Genomic DNA, 16,837 nt, shown 5'->3' on the forward strand with positions numbered 1-16,837 from the left:
TAATTCAGCAAATAACCTTAGATTTGACCATTGAGAAAATAAACTATTTTTTCATTTTTATTTTGTTTTGTTTTCACCACCAGTATTCGGTCCACTAGACTGCCTAATCTGGTTCGAGAATCAATTTTGTCATCAAGTGGTTACAACCCCCTCCTAATCGCAGTTGTGGGGATCGAACTTGTACTCTACCAAGTTCAAAGCCAATCATCATTGCAACACGTAACAATTAGTTTTTTTCTTCCTTATTCTTGTTAATACTTCCTTAATCGCATATTAATTGTTACCTTTAAAATGTTTCATTGTCATTTTATAATAATTATGCAATATTAAGTCTACATGGCTTTGGCTTATTATAAATGTTTATTGTTTAATATTGCATAATTAACAGATCATTAAACACTTGTTTTTGTTAAGTAGTCTAGTGACTAAAAATATCACTTTCAAGATGAATATATGGAGTGTCCGAGGTTCGAGCCGTGACTACTGCATATATTATGAAAATGTTCTTACCAACTGAACTAAGCTCACGGGAGTCATTTTCATCGTATAATTGAACACAAAAATATGGTTCATAAATAACATAATTTGGTCTGTCATAATGAAAATTGTAGTTAATAATGTTTACATTTGTGGTTGATTACATCAAACAAGTGAATAATTAATGAGTCGTAACACCTTATTAGATTCATCATTGCAATTAACCATATACTTAAACAGTATTAGCCATCTAAATTTATTGATTATTGTTGTCAAATTTGTCTGCCAAAATAAATTTTATCTATGCTATAAATGTATGGATCTTTCACTTTGCTATGCAATGAGGAAAACCTTGTCACGTCCTATGATGCTAGTAACTACTTTACAACTTCCAAACAAAATCTTAACTCATTTGTACAATGTTATAACAAGATTCATTAACCTATGTAACATACCAAAATCCATTTTTATTTTTTCCTTCTCCGAAATTTCCTCCTAACCTTTGTCTCAAATAAAAACATTAACTCATTACAACGTATGACACACACACCAAAAGACTCTTTCCTTCCTAAAATCTATCACCTTCCTCTAATTTTTCCTTCTCATCATTCCAATCTGTCAATAATCAACAACTAACAACCTCTTTATCACCCTTTAATTTTTCTTCTAAGTTTTTTTTTAGAATTTTTTTTTTGTGTGCTTCAAAATTTCTAAATTCTAATACCTCTTTCCTCAATTAATTTCACTTTCTTTCCAAACATTGTTCACCCCTCCAATGACAATGTTATAACATCTATAACCTTTTTACCATTACCTATTTTCCTTCCTCCCATATTCCTTCCATCCCTTTTCTTCTGAGTTGATTCTCCCTTCCACCATGGGCAATTGTTGCTCAGGTGGCACTGATGATCCACAAGACAAGGGAGAAACCAATCAACAAAACAATGCAAATGGAGATTCATCGGCTACAACGCCGCCACCATCATCAAAACCAGCCTCTAAATCATCTAAACCGGCCGCGATGGGTCCTGTTCTCGGAAGACCAATGGAAGATGTAAAAGCTACTTATAGCATGGGGAAGGAACTTGGAAGGGGACAATTTGGTGTAACACATTTATGCACACACAAAGCCACTGGAAAACAATATGCTTGCAAAACAATCGCCAAGAGAAAGCTTGTTAACAAGGAAGATATTGAGGATGTTAGGAGGGAGGTTCAGATTATGCATCATCTAACAGGACAGCCTAATATTGTAGAACTTCTTGGTGCTTATGAAGATAAACAATCTGTTCATTTGGTTATGGAGTTGTGTGCAGGTGGTGAACTATTCGATAGAATCATTGCTAAGGGTCATTATACAGAACGCGCTGCGGCTTCCTTGTTGAGAACCATTGTTCAAATTGTTCATACTTGTCATTCCATGGGTGTTATTCATAGAGATCTTAAGCCTGAAAATTTCCTATTGTTGAACAAGGATGAGAATGCTCCTCTGAAAGCCACCGATTTCGGTTTATCTGTCTTTTACAAGCAAGGTTTCTAATTTTACAGTTTTTTTCTTTCTAAGATTTATTTACGCAAAAAATGGGAGTGCATAGACATCATTATGAATTACTGATATCCCAACTATGTTGATTGCGGCGCCATTTTTTTTAAGGTTTAGTTATAATTTACAAATTCAAGCATATTATAACATGGGAGTCATAATTTTTGACAGGAGAAACATTCAAAGATATTGTTGGAAGTGCATATTACATTGCACCTGAGGTGTTGAAGAGGAAATATGGACCAGAAGTAGACATTTGGAGTGTTGGTGTCATGTTATACATTCTTCTATGTGGTGTTCCACCATTTTGGGCAGGTTTATATCCACTCACTTAAATTTTCTCTTTGAATTGATTTTATGTCTGCATAATTTGAAACTGAAACTAAGATTTGGTTTTTGACAGAATCTGAAAATGGGATATTCAATGCCATCCTAAGAGGCCACGTTGACTTTTCGAGCGATCCATGGCCCTCCATTTCACCTCAAGCAAAAGATCTTGTAAGGAAAATGTTGAATTCAGATCCTAAGCAGAGGCTAACAGCATATGAAGTTTTGAGTAAGTATATGCACTGCTTTTATTCAATTATGTTTACATGGTTTGCAAATTAATTTGTTTTCATCGCTATCGAATTGATGTAAATCAATTCTAATTAAACACTTATGCAAAAAACAGATCATCCTTGGATCAAGGAAGATGGAGAAGCACCAGATACACCTCTTGATAATGCTGTGCTCAATAGGCTCAAACAGTTTAGAGCAATGAATCAATTCAAGAAAGTTGCTCTAAAGGTAGTACCATTTTCGTTAAAACAAATCTTAGGTACAGTTTCTTGTAGTGCAGTTTCTTGACAGTATCATAAAATTTACATATGGGTAGGTTATTGCTGGCTGCCTATCAGAGGAAGAAATCATGGGATTGAAGCAGATGTTTAAGGGTATGGACACTGACAACAGTGGAACCATTACAATTGAAGAGCTCAAGCAAGGACTTGCAAAACAAGGAACTAAACTGTCTGAAGCAGAAGTTAAGCAATTAATGGAAGCTGTAAGTTATCACTCCTTCATTTTTGTATTGTACTGCATGACAAAATGACTTCTGCGAAAAAGCAGCTTCTGTGCCTACCATGATTACTTAGACATTTTCTTTTTCTTTTGCAAATTACAGGCAGATGCTGATGGTAATGGAATCATAGACTATGACGAGTTCATCACAGCAACAATGGCCATGAACCGAATGAACAGAGAAGAACATGTTTACACTGCCTTCCAATACTTCGATAAAGATAACAGCGGGTAAAGAAAAATAATTAAATAAAATCAACTGGATTGAACATATATTTACCCCTCCTTTAGATACTAATTGGTGTTAAATCTTCTAATCTCAATTCTTTTCCATAATCAGGTACATCACCATTGAAGAACTAGAGCAAGCTCTCCATGAGTATAACATGCATGATGGCAGAGACATCAAGGAAATCATTTCAGAAGTTGATGCAGATAATGTAAGTCTTGTACTGGGCAAGTTAAATTTGATGATATTTTAGATAGTGTTTCTTGTGTGCTTATAATCGAGATTGTAAGAATTAAAAGATTAGTGTCCTAATGTCCTGCCTATTTGAGACTTGATTTAGAAATATTACAATGAAACTTGCATGTCTGTGCAGGATGGTCGGATTAACTATGATGAATTTGTTGCAATGATGGGCAAAGGAAACCCAGAAGTAAATACCAAGAGGCGCAATTCAACCTTGTATTAGTAAGGGACCAAGGGAAGACGTTGAACAGAGATAATGATTCTCTTTCAGACTGTCAAACTTGGTCATTGTTTGGTTGGAAGGGATATATGGGTGAGGAATAGGTAAAGGTGAAAACATTGGAGGGGGGAAAAGAACCGAAACTAACCTTTGAAAAATGTATAAAACGTGCTATATGTATTTGATGGGTTAGTTTTGTTTTCATTTCCTTGTAACATGTCTTATATTGTAATTGTTGTTCACTTAGGAATCAAATTAAAAGGGTGTTATTTATGTATTTTCTCCTATTCAAGACTAGATTTAAATATGTGAATTGTTTGTGAATATTGAAATGCATTGTATTGAATTATAAATCTTAAAAAACGCGATAAATATTTACTTGAAACATATTTTTAGACCTCAATATATTTTGATCACTAGGCTCAAAATATACCATAGGTGTTTAGAAGAATGAAAATAAGATAGTGGTCGAATAAGGTGCATGCTATGTATGTGAAGTTCCTGCTTCAGAAGAATGAAACAGCCAAAAATCAAATGAATATTATTTCACTTATCAATTCTTTAATGACAATTGGCAAAAGAAAAGTATGCACTATATACTAGAGATCATAGGTTCGATCCTCAGTTCCATTTTAAACTAAAAAAGAAGAAGAAAAATATGCACTATTAAGTCATTCAGTTCATATCAAAGACAATTCGTGCATATGTATCACAAGATTAAAAATAGTTAGAATATATGAAACATCTCCCAATATGTTTGATATTTTGTCAAGTAACTTAGTTTATCTCCTATTCCAACAGAAACCATTTACAATTCATTACATGATACAAATAGCTCACTTTGCCAAATCCATGTGCAATTCAATACTTGATACATATAGCTGACGTGCCAAATTGAATCGAATTGATACAATTCATTACTAAAGTCTAAAACATCATGTAAATTTTCTTCTACTCTTGAAGTAATACTCAACTCTGTAGTGTATCAACATTTAATGTTGGACTTTCAGCTGTGACTGTAAAATGAGAGCAGAAGTGAGACAGATTGAGAGAGGAGAAAGCCACACATCGTTCTAGTGTTTTAAACTAAAACATTCTTAAAGTAAACCACGAAGTTATAATGTTTAAATTTTAAGGGCTAACACTAAACTGTTCCGCTACTGCACTAAACTGAGGTGTGGCATAATAGCGGCCACTGCACTAAACTGTTCCGCCACTGCATGATCTATAGTGGCAAGGGGCCGGTCGACTAAACAGTTCTAGTGTTTTAAACTAAAACATTCTTAAAGTAAACCACGAAGTTATAATGTTTAAATTTTAAGGTCTAACACTAAACTGTTCCGCTACTGCACTAAACTGAGGTGTGGCATAATAGCGGCCACTGCACTAAACTGTTCCGCCACTGCATGATCTATAGTGGCAAGGGGGCCGGTCGGCTAAATCTCTATAAGGTGCTATTGACAACACTATAAATCATTTGGTTGCACAATGAACTAATCAATACCATAGTCCCAATCAGCATTGAAAGAAAGCTAAAGAAGGATAATGCGGCCCTAAATTTTCAAAAGCTACAATTCTCAATTCCTTTCATAATTTAACTATTTAACTCACCCTTACCAATGTCCTCAATCTAAGAGGAACAGGATTAGTCGTGAGCATCTTAGTGCACCAAACACATCTTTTTTTATCATGTAACAAACACACATGTCTACGAAACTACCTGATTATCGTTGAAGAAATTAACAAAAAGTAAACCTAACGAACATCCTCAGGCAGGAAACATCACATTCCTTCTCTAAAAATTGAATAATCACTTAGACCCGTTTGGATAAACAACTTAATGAAGCACTAATCATATAAGCACTCATGCATAGATTATCTCTAAAACAAAAGAAACTAGTGAAACTAAGCTATAAGCTATTTCCACAAGTTATCCTAGGGAGTTTAAGGAAATAAGTTGTTTTCATTAGCTCTACTTTAGTAGATAAACTCAAAAAATTCGATCCAAACAACCCTTAATCTACGACCAAATAAACTTATTTTGACCAATTCAAAGCTTCAGCAAAAACAGTAATAATATCATACATCACATCACACTATATGTTTATATATAAATAACACTATTCGATAGCCAATCAAGTATCCATCGATAATTTTACATAGCAAATTTCTCAAAAACCCTAAAACAACATCTGAAACCCTAATTTCACACCTTAAGAAACCCTAACAATTAAGCAAAACAAATTAAATCAAGTTTTCGTCAGAATCGCTTACATATAATCATCAACTACTTGTTATCTTTAGTAGAAACACCATATTTCTCCTGCATCTTCGCAATTTCATCTTCCTTCTTCTTCTGATCAAATTTCTTACTCATCTTCGCTTGTTGATAATAAAGAACAATAAGATACCGATTCGCAACATTGAAACCGGAGAGATGATCGACGGCGGTTTTAGCATCGTAGATATCTTCATAAACGACGAAAGCAGTGCCGCGAGTGTCTTTGTTAGTTCCGATTCGGATCTGACGAATTGCACCGTATTTGCCGAATATATCGTACATTTCTTCGCTTGTGATGTTGAAAGGAAGGTTGCGGACGTAAAGGACGCGGTTAACTTCCGGTGGGAGTCGTGTGTTTCCTTTCCGGAGACTGATTGTTGTCATGGTTGTTGACGGTGGGGATTGGTGGCTGTGAATTTGACGGAAAAGTTTGTTAGGTGTCAAGAAGTGAGAAACGTTTTTCTTTGTGGTGAGGGTTGTATTTATATGGATTATATTGGGCCGGGCTTTGAGTTGGGTTTTTCTTTGAGTTGGGCCAGCGTGGGAAAATTGCTTTTTTTATTTTTTATAATGAGCTGGGAATCGAACTCATGACGTATAACATATTATCCAAACTCCTCACCACTAAATCAAAGCTAATGGCTTAACATTGCAATTCTGTTTATATTAGGATCGAAAGATATTCTGCAAAATTTCACTTCATTGCATAAATAAATTATGCAATGAATCTGAAAATTAAATTTTGCTATATTTTGCCATGTAGGAATAACATTATGAACTGCTCGAAAGATATCTTATGCTCGGTATCTTATTTACACTACGATTTGGTCATATATATGTTAAGTTGCAGTTTTGTTGTACGATCACTTTTTCTACACTCAACTTATATTCTCTCTGAAGTTCAAATTTTTTGACGAAATTTGAGTCTCAAATCCTCTAATGAATATTAATAAATATAAGATGATAGACGTTTTTATACTCGTTTATATCAAAGGAAATATAATGCATCTTTTGAACCAATTCCTTAGAAATTGTATTGTCTTGGTTTGCAAGTTATGGTTCAATAGGTGATTGAAACTTAATCGGTCATTCATAAATTTTAATCGTACTCTGTATTTAATTGACTTGATCGGAACATAACTTCCGAACGGTTTGTAACGCATCTTTCGATCCTAATATAAAGGACAATTTGTGAATTTTGAGAGACTTGTAATTTTCATAGTGTGAGAGATATTAGTTTATGGTCTCCGCATAAGAAAAGATGGAAATTCTACTACAAACATAAGAGTCCGAGATCAAACTCTTGACCATTTAAATATTTTTCTTTTTTAAATGTTAATAAATATATATAAATACTAGTAACTTTGTAAAAATAAAATAAATAAATACTAGTAACACATTCTATAATATACTCTATAGTCTATACGCAAGAATAAGATATCAAACTTCTGGTTCTAACCATTTATTTAAGAGATTTAAATTTTTTATTACTTGAATCAATTCATTTTGTATTTAACACTTTTTTTTTTTATTGATTAAAGTACAAATGAGTCTCACCAATTTATCTGACCAATGGTAGTATGTATGATAGAATATGTCAAAGTGTGATTATTTTATTGAAAAATGTTAAAGAGTTTCTTCAAGACATTAGTTAAAAAACAAATATAGAAATTATGTGTTAGAAATTAGTGAATTTAACTTTTTAAAAGTTTAAAATCATTATTTTTTTGATAGAATATTGCTACAATTTGGCTTTCTTATTAGTATAGCATGAATTTATTTTTTTAAAAAATAATATAAGAGAGCTCTTGATAGTAACATAGTAATATGCAACATCCAAAATAAATAAATAAATAAAATTAATTCACAAGACTTTTTAATGCATTATATTATTTTTGTCCAAAACATATAAGAATTTATGTAGTTGTTCCCATGAACATATCTCGATTGGTATGGATATTGTATTTTATATGCAGGGTTGAAATTCAAACTCAGAATCTTTTACTTATTCACCTCGAGGTGAAAAGATGTTGATGATATGAGTTGCACAAAACAACCCAAAAGAAGAATCCTGACAATCTACCATATCTAAAATTGGCACAAACCAAAAATTAGTTTAGCAAGTTAAGTTGTTTTTACATTTTGTTAATGAAAAGTTACATTTCTTTGGTGCAAAACGATGTCTAAATATGTTCATTACAGACTAACCATATGTCATTAAACATGGACAACCACATTTTTTTATGTCTTAATTTTACTATTATCAAGATTTCATATAATAAAAATCCGTTAATTACGTTAATCCGTTCCTTGTAGATTGGGTTAGTAGTTTAAATACAAAGCATAACAAAATGTCTAGTTGTATCATAGTTTCCTTCCCTAGTTAAAATACCCCTAACCCCATGACTCTAATTTCAAGATACCATTCAATTGGCCATATATCTTGAAAACTTAAACCTTATTTTGTACAGCTTCACGTTCCTAAGGTCCCTCACCTCTTCATTCAGCCATGGATCAAAGGCAGGCAATGGTAAGTTTCAATATATATAATAAAGGAAAATGCTAAACAGGAAGAAACAAGCGCAACTTTATCTACTCACATTTCTAAAAAGTCACACATGATTCCGATAATTTGTTTGGAAGTGTTTTTCCAGACGAACACATATTGTGTTTTTTCCGGTGAAGAAAATTCTGGAAGAATTTCATGACCTTTGAAATTATTTTTCAAAAAAATTGTAATTGTCTTCAACCATGGCAAAGAAATGGAAATTTATGATGTTATACGGTTATAAGCTAGAAATATTCTAAATGAATGCCGCAACCCCTCATAGAAGGCGGATAGAGTCTTCTTAATGTGATGCTGGGTTTGGACATTAATAATAAAATTCTAATAATTATTTAAATATAAAGAAGCTAGAATTTTATTTGTCTTCAACCATATAGCAAAGAAATGAAAATTTAGGATTATTGGGTGAATCACATTGTAAATAATCTTTTCCTTTTTTTTTTTGATATATAATCTTTTCCTTTTTTTGTAATCAAGTTCTAACCAAAATTTCTCTTGATGCAGCAATGCTTCTGTGTACAAGCTTATCATATGGCCTTGTTAAAAATTGATTGTATTCTGATATATTTTAGTCATAGATATAGACATGATATTGACTTGAGAACTTAGATATTGTAGTGAAGTCTATAAGAGTCTTGAGCTTGTATTGGTTGATGTGCGGGGGTATTAACCAATACAAGGTCAAGAAACTCAAGATTAGCGTGTCTTAAGAACTTGTATTTGAATTGGAAGTTTCGAACATTGAACTTGAAATGGTTAGTGTGCGTTGATCAAGGGGGTATTAACCATTACAGGTTCATGAAGAAGCTTCCAATTCGAGACAAACTATGTCTTTTTTGTTTTATTGCATGTAAAAGAATGAGCAACAACAAAAGTACTAATTACTATGTATGAACTTCCATGTATGCAGAATGCACCTGCTAAAATGTCTGTGCCTCAGTTTGGAGGGTGGGACCAAAAGGCTCCAGGAGCTACCGACTATTCGATGGTGTTTGCTCAGGCTCGCACTAATAAAAAGAACCAGAAATCTGACCTTACTGAAGTTAAGCGTACTAGCCTCGTGAATGAACCGGACGCCACCAAAGCTAATCAAGGTCATCACGCTCGTCCTGCTTCTGCTCCTGCTAATGGTCATCGCGCTCGTCCTGCTCATGGTCATCACGCTCGTCCTGCTCATGGTCAAGCCCGTTCGCAAGTTAATGCTGATGCTCGCACTCCAGAAGATCCTGTTGTAGTCATGGTGAGACCATTTTCTTTATTTCCTGTTTCGGTTGCATGAATATTTTTTGCTATTACTTGAGATTCTATGCTGGGAGTTTCAACTTCCTAAAGATTGAAAACTTTTTTTCGAGCAAACTACTTCCCCTAGATTTGGTCCATACCCCCTTGATCAAACGCACATGGACCATTTACTAGGAGGAGTAGTATTGTAAAAAATAACATACAACATAAAATTAAGCAAGGAGTCATAGAAGTTTATTTCAGATCCAGCCATTCTGTTTCCTATGCACACGCAGCTCGCACATAGAGAGGAGCATGAAGAGAAATGACAATACTGTAGAGATGGTTGCCCTTCGCCCCTTGAATTTTTCTCACACTAAAAAACACACTACCGGAAAATATCTCCCAGTAAGATTTGCACTACCGGGAAATATTTTGTGGTAAGATTTGCACTACCGGGAGATATCTCCCAGAGACGGGGGGACATGGGAGGATTCTGATCAATTTAGGGGGGGCGACGAGCAAGCATCTATTGTAGAATCGGTGAATGCAATTTCTAATACATTTGTTGAATATTATCATGCAGGGGAAAAGAAGGATTCTAACCTACATAAATTGCTGTATTAGGCCTTGAATATGATAAGAACCACACAACATACATAGCTACTCCTTCATATTCAAATCAATGTCATACTATAAATATAATGTTATTAAAAGTACTAGGATCTATGACTTGTAAAATATTTGTGTAGATGAGACAAATTCAACAGAAACCTGACCATTACACTGTACAGTATCTTATAAAAGCTATGGTCACTTTTTCTTAGCAATGTACATTATATCAATGGAAAATGTTGCACAAACAAAATACTCATCTATTATTATATTATACTAAATTAAATTATATATATACATATCATGCTTACCATTACTACCAGTACATGAAATATACATATTCTTCTTTATTTGATCAAACAACTGGAGTTATACTTGATCGATTGCCCCCTCCCTAACCGATGATGGCAGAAATTAAGCTGTGGATTTCGCTCGCTTAACTGGCGCTTGAAGGGAATTTAGATAAATGGCATCCTTCTTGTCTACTCCATCAAACAGATAACTATACGGAGGCATTTGTATGTATTTTCCAGTACCGGGAACAACCCTTAATTCGTTATTTTCCCAAACAACTCTTCCTCCTGATATAGTCACTTCAACTTTTCCCTGAACGTGAAATTTATCGAAAAAAACATTTTATATATTGATATCACACGATAAAATTTCAACTATCGAACAAAATATATAAACAAGCGCGAATGTTGAATGGAACCATAGGAAACTTAAACAAGTACCTTTCCTTTCCTTCCCTCGTAGACGTTTGTGTCCGTTCTGGAGTGGTGTGACTTTGCAGTTATCTCAAAGCTTGAATTTGGATTAAGAATTATTATATCTGCATCAGAACCGGGAAGGATCGCTCCTTTCTTCGGATATATATTGAAGATTCTAGCACTGAAATGACAGTAGAAAAAAGGGAAAATAAATCATCAAAATAATAAAAAAATAAAATACTACGGATTTCCGCATATTTACATAGCAGGATGCCAATTTTACTTTAATTGACCAAAAAATTTACCATTCAGTGCTTGTTACCCGTACATAGTCAGTGACAGATATTTGACCAGATTCCTGGAAGATATATACAAATAAATTCGATTTAGAAGGTTATCATGTCCTCATTTTACCCCAAACTAGCAAGAAAGGGAAGGTTGCGCTGGAAATTGATTATCTTACCACCATGATATCCCATACCACGTGCATCCTTTCTTCAAGACCTACAGATTTCAGGTTGCATTCCATTAGTAAGATAACGTTTCAAAATTGTCTAGATTCTATTTAAGCCACAGATATCTAAGGTCACTGTGTGATTACCATTGACACCATTAGGAATTTTCCGGAAGTCGTCAATTCCAGAAGCTTTCTGGGTTGAATTAAAGACACAATGATCCGTTCCTACCAGCTGCAAATTTGTTAAACGTAGCTTTGGTCAAACAAACGATCTTAGCAAAGATAATAAATTTGAGCTAAAAAATGCTACTCCATCCGTCTGATATTAAGTGTCACATTTGAAATATTTGTCTTTTATTATTTGTCATTTTAGAATATACCGATGAATCATTACTTTTTTTTTTCACTAATATACCTTTACTTATTGTATCTCATCAAATGTAACTACTCTAGCAACGTCTATATTAATAAGGGTACTGCAGTAAATGATTTTCTTATTATAGAAAATAGTACGCTCGATGATTTTCTTAAGAAGTGTGCATAACCTTAAACGACACTTAATATGTGATGGAGGGAGTATGATGCATATCATGGTCGAGACCATGCTAACTACTTTCTGAGGTTCAAACCATGATTTTTAAACGATTACTGATCCTAACTCTAACTAATAATGCGAAACCTGTAAAACTCCTGATGAGAGAGCAGCTTGTAGGGCCTTATCATGTCCTTTTTTCCTAATAGGGGGACTCATGACATACCTGAAACATGAGAATGAAATATGGCTTATATATTCCTCAAACTGAAGATAACAAGAGAATAAAAACTATCAAAAACAATCAACAAGTGAAGGAACTTGCTTTGCTGCAGTGTCAAAGTCAGGATGCCAAAGCCAAGATTCATCGAGGGCTAACCCAGATACAACAGGCTCTCCAATTACTCTTTGTCCTGAAGTAAGAAAACAAACAAGTCACCAACTAAAACTCAGTCATTTGGGAACAAAAGCACTTCTACAAATGGAATCTAATTGTATGCTTTCTCTACATAATTTAAAATAACACTAAAATGGTTCAAGTTAAGAACCTGCTTTCCTGGCCTTCGCAACTTCTTCCATTGCATCAATGCTCATGACATGAACCACATACAAAGGAGTATTTACAAAATCTGCTAAGCGAATAGCACGAGCAGTTGCCTCGCCTTCAACCTACACATGCAAGTACCAAAGTCAAATAAAGTTCTATAAATCATACTAACAGATATTTACATTTTAGACAGTAATCACAGAATACAACAAAAGAAAAACAAGAAATCAATCTACTCACATACCAACTAAATGTGGTTCATCAAAAAGATTTGAAAAAATTGATCGGAACAAATGTAAAACTAGGGTGATTACAGCTTACCAGTATACAAATTTTGACACTAGTAACTAAAAACAGTTAATTTGTCTCAAGTTTGTGCACCTAAATCCAATGCACTTTGAAAGAAAGCAACTACGAGTGTGATTGTCAGAGATGTAAAGGGGATGTTGAAAAATGAGTAACGAATATCATGTATTCTATGGCGTAGTAAAACAGTGGAGAAGATGAAATGAAACAAGACATGGTCAGTATTTGCATTCCATTATTCTCTTGAATTCTATTTGCCCGTAAATTCTTTATACAAAGAACAAAAATTGAGACTAACCACTGCAGGCCTAGAAAGAGCGTGCCCCTCGGGTCCAGTTATTCCAAGCTCTATCATCTTCCTTTGCCCTTCAATCACAGCGTCTCCATTTTCTGCATGGACCATGGCTAAGGCACCAAGAGACTTGCACTTTTTAAATCCTTCCAGAAGAAGTTCATCATTGACCATAGCAAATCCTTTGTACGCCAAGAAAAACTTGAAAGAGTTGATACCTGCAATTAGAAAGCATAGATGTAGTAACTACTTGAAATATTTCATAGGGTCATTGCCTCATAAATCATAACCAACTAAATTATTTAAAATATGCAGAGAGGAAATATAATATAACCTTTCTCCTTGACCATGAGCTCCATTTCTCTCGAAACAGTTTCATCCCATTTGGTAACAGCCATATGGAAACCATAATCCATGCAAGACTTCTTTGCCTTCTTTTCGTAGGCTTCGAAACCGGCTGTTAAGTTCCCATTAGTTGGAAAAACAAAGTCAATGTGCATTGTCGTCCCACCAGCCAATGCTGCGGCCTGGCCACTGAAGAAGTCGTCCACTGATACAGTGTTCATAAACTCAAACTCCAGATGAGTATGAGGATCAATGCCTCCTGTTAGTAAACAAAAAGTTGCATTCATATGCAAAAGGATATCTTAGGAACATTCATACACAAAATAGACTATTAAGAACTATTATTAAGAGTCTTGTAAGTACAGTCAGATGGTAAAACTTAAAATGCTGCAGAGACATTTTATATACTTAGAGTGCGGTTTGAAACCACAATTGCCTACTTAGTGTGAGAGTTTCGCTGTTAAATTCTTTAGTACCAAAAAAGAAGAACTACTATTAAGAAGTCTCTTATATTAAAGGTCAAAAAAGATCTAACCTGGCATAACAAACTTGCCGGTGGCATCTATGACACGAACATCATCTCCAACCTGGCAATGGAAATTACAAATCATATGGTATAAAGCAAAAAGTAAGATAAAAAAATTAGATTGCAACAGTAAAAAAAATAGAAAGTATTTAATTTATATACACTCATAGTTGTAAAACTTTTTTACACATACATACATACAATCCAATCGTGCCATATAGATATTTGAGAAATATCTATGGAACTAACCTAAATAGTGGGACTATGGGCCCGTTTGGATTTGACTTATTTTTGAGCTTATGAAAATAGGTTATGCAAATAAATAAACTTTTACTTTAATTCATAAGTTTTCACTAATAAAAATTGTATCTTTATAAACTGTTTTTTCATAAACTACCTTAAAAAAGTTATAATAATACATAAAACCTTATTTATTTGTATAAGTTGTTTTGCTTAAGCTCAGAAATAAGTCAATCCAAATGGGCCCGATATAATGTAATTTGATTGTATGCATGTGTAAACAAGTTTTACACAATCAGTCCATAGCAACTGAGCATTGAAGAAAATAATAGGAAACAAAAATACCATGATAGTTGGATTGACAGCAACAATGATGCCATCTTCAATATAAACATCAGCAACTTGTTGATGGTGTGCATTGACAACAGTTCCACTTTTGATCAACAACTTGGATGATGATGATGATGATGCAGTTCCACATGTAGACTCTCCGTATCCAATTCCAGCTTCACAAAACTAAATTCAAGAATCAAAATGATAGTAGTTGAATATGGTCAGACCATGGAATTTGTAAATGTTTGAAAAGTCAACTCGAGAGAGAGAGCTCGAGAGAGAGAGAGAGAGAGAGAGTTACCTGATTAGGTTGTGATTGAGCAAGCAAAGAGGGAGTGATAGTGATGATAAGGAAGAAGATGAAGTGAAGGAATTGAGCCATGATCGTTCCTTAAACAATGGTTGGATCCAATCACTGTTGGTTAAGCGGGTTGGAATATTAATTACTATCACACAATAGTGATTTTTTATTTCTTGCAAAATATTTTATTGGCTTGAATGCAGTTTTACCCCCTCTATTTTGAAAAATGCGGAATTTTACCCCCTATTTTAAAATGCGGAATTTTACCCCCTCTATTTTATAATTTGTTGGATTTTGCCCCCCACCAAAATTTTGCACAAAATCTGCTTCTGAGCCTCAAGTTCAAAGCTTCGCACAGAACTCAATTTGGATCAATAATTAACCAAACTGGTACCGAAACGACCGCAATCGAGTTAGTTTTCCACAGAATCAAACTCCACTAAATTTGGAGTTACAGAGAGAGATTAATTACCGTTTTAGTGAAGGTCTGTTCAAATTAATTATCGTATGAAACTACTACTGGTATTTTCGTCATTCCTCTCACCCTGTAGCTCATTTTTTAATACTATTTACATGTATGGAAATCTAACGAAATTACCCTTGTTGGAATTTCAATTTCGTCAAATTTGGAGTTACGATATGTTCGGTAGATGATGTTGAATTTGAAGATCACAAGTAGATTTCTGCAGAATTAGTAATTGGACAGACCTTCACTAAAACGGTAATTAATCTCTCTTTGTAACTCCAAATTTAGTGGGGTTTGATTCTGTGGAAAGCTAACTCGATCACGATCATTTCGGTAGCAGTTTGGTGAATTATGGATCCAAATTGAGTTGTATGCGAAGCTTTGAAGTTGTGACTCGAAAGCAGATTTTTTGCAGAATTTTGGGGGACATACCTTCACTAAAACGGTAATTAATCTCTCTTTGTAACTCCAAATTCAGTGGGGTTTGATTATGTGGAAAGATAACTCGATTACGGTCATTTCGGTATCCTTTTGGTGAATTATTGATCAAAATTGAGTTGTGTGCGAAGCTTTAAAGTTGTGACTCGAAAGCAGAATTTTAGGGGGGGGGCAAAATTCAAAAAATTATAAAACAAGGGGGTAAAAGTCCGCGTTTTAAAACAGGGGGGTAAAATTCCGATTTAATCAAAACAGGGGGGGCAAAACTGCATTTAAGCCTATTTTATACTAGGTTTTTGTTTTTTCGAGGCATCTAAGGTTGTTTTTTAGTCATGAAATATATGCAAAATCTTTTTTGTATGAGGTTGTTTTTATAGCCATAAAATATGCAAACTGAAGAAAAACACTTCAAATTTTAGTCACTATTATTATAAGCAAAAGTTAATTTCTTTTAAACTAATTAATACTACTATTTCTAATATACACTTATTTAATTCTATTTTATTTTAGGCATTAATTTCACTTTTACACTTTTCAAAATAGACAATATAGTAAACTTAACTCATGTTTTGCATTAAATCAAGAAAATTAACTACACTTAACTAAATTTTTTAAACACCGCGTAAATAGTTTTTTTTCTTCTTATATTTATGTTGTATGTTTTTTTGCCATGTTTGCTAAATAGGTGTTTAGAAAACGTTTGTTTCGATATTGTTGATATCGCAAAGTTCACATAAATTTTTAATTTAAAAATGATGCCTAAAAATAGACTTAAATTAAAATTTGTTAGCTAAATAGATCAAGACTAATGGAAGAATAATGGAAGAATTTAGAAGCAACTTGAAAAGTGAAACATATGTTTGGTCACTAAAAAATATTATTGTGAC

At 33.8% G+C, this 16,837-nt stretch overlaps 4 protein-coding genes across 4 annotated transcripts; 2 read left to right on the top strand and 2 right to left on the bottom strand.

Moving 5' to 3' along the window:
• Nucleotides 1-629: 629 nt before the first annotated feature.
• LOC123924060 (calcium-dependent protein kinase 17) lies at nt 630-4,240 on the top strand. The gene is made up of 8 exons (XM_045976826.1): nt 630-2,009; nt 2,192-2,335; nt 2,424-2,576; nt 2,694-2,809; nt 2,898-3,065; nt 3,186-3,313; nt 3,423-3,522; nt 3,685-4,240. The coding sequence occupies exons 1-8, from the start codon at nt 1,355-1,357 to the stop codon at nt 3,775-3,777; spliced, it is 1,557 nt and encodes a 518-aa protein (XP_045832782.1). The 5' UTR covers nt 630-1,354; the 3' UTR covers nt 3,778-4,240.
• A 239-nt stretch (nt 4,241-4,479) lies between these two features.
• LOC123924061 (splicing factor 3B subunit 6-like protein) lies at nt 4,480-6,518 on the bottom strand. Its single transcript, XM_045976828.1, has 2 exons — nt 6,049-6,518; nt 4,480-4,790 (listed from the first exon to the last, which is right to left on the bottom strand). Exon 1 carries the CDS (start codon nt 6,437-6,439, stop codon nt 6,062-6,064), a length of 378 nt encoding a protein of 125 aa, XP_045832784.1. The 5' UTR covers nt 6,440-6,518; the 3' UTR covers nt 4,480-4,790; nt 6,049-6,061.
• A 2,046-nt stretch (nt 6,519-8,564) lies between these two features.
• Nucleotides 8,565-9,900, top strand: LOC123922663. The gene is made up of 2 exons (XM_045975357.1): nt 8,565-8,585; nt 9,532-9,900. Exons 1-2 carry the CDS (start codon nt 8,565-8,567, stop codon nt 9,898-9,900), a joined length of 390 nt encoding a protein of 129 aa, XP_045831313.1.
• A 616-nt stretch (nt 9,901-10,516) lies between these two features.
• On the bottom strand, nt 10,517-15,230 carry LOC123924059 (dihydropyrimidinase). The gene is made up of 13 exons (XM_045976825.1): nt 15,047-15,230; nt 14,758-14,928; nt 14,182-14,233; nt 13,636-13,905; nt 13,308-13,519; nt 12,705-12,825; nt 12,482-12,569; nt 12,304-12,382; nt 11,769-11,856; nt 11,631-11,671; nt 11,473-11,525; nt 11,192-11,348; nt 10,517-11,063 (listed from the first exon to the last, which is right to left on the bottom strand). The coding sequence occupies exons 1-13, from the start codon at nt 15,125-15,127 to the stop codon at nt 10,872-10,874; spliced, it is 1,605 nt and encodes a 534-aa protein (XP_045832781.1). The 5' UTR covers nt 15,128-15,230; the 3' UTR covers nt 10,517-10,871.
• Between the last annotated feature and the right edge of the window lie 1,607 nt (nt 15,231-16,837).

This window comes from Trifolium pratense, linkage group LG4 (assembly GCF_020283565.1).
Source record: "Trifolium pratense cultivar HEN17-A07 linkage group LG4, ARS_RC_1.1, whole genome shotgun sequence".
Taxonomy (NCBI): domain Eukaryota; kingdom Viridiplantae; phylum Streptophyta; class Magnoliopsida; order Fabales; family Fabaceae; genus Trifolium; species Trifolium pratense.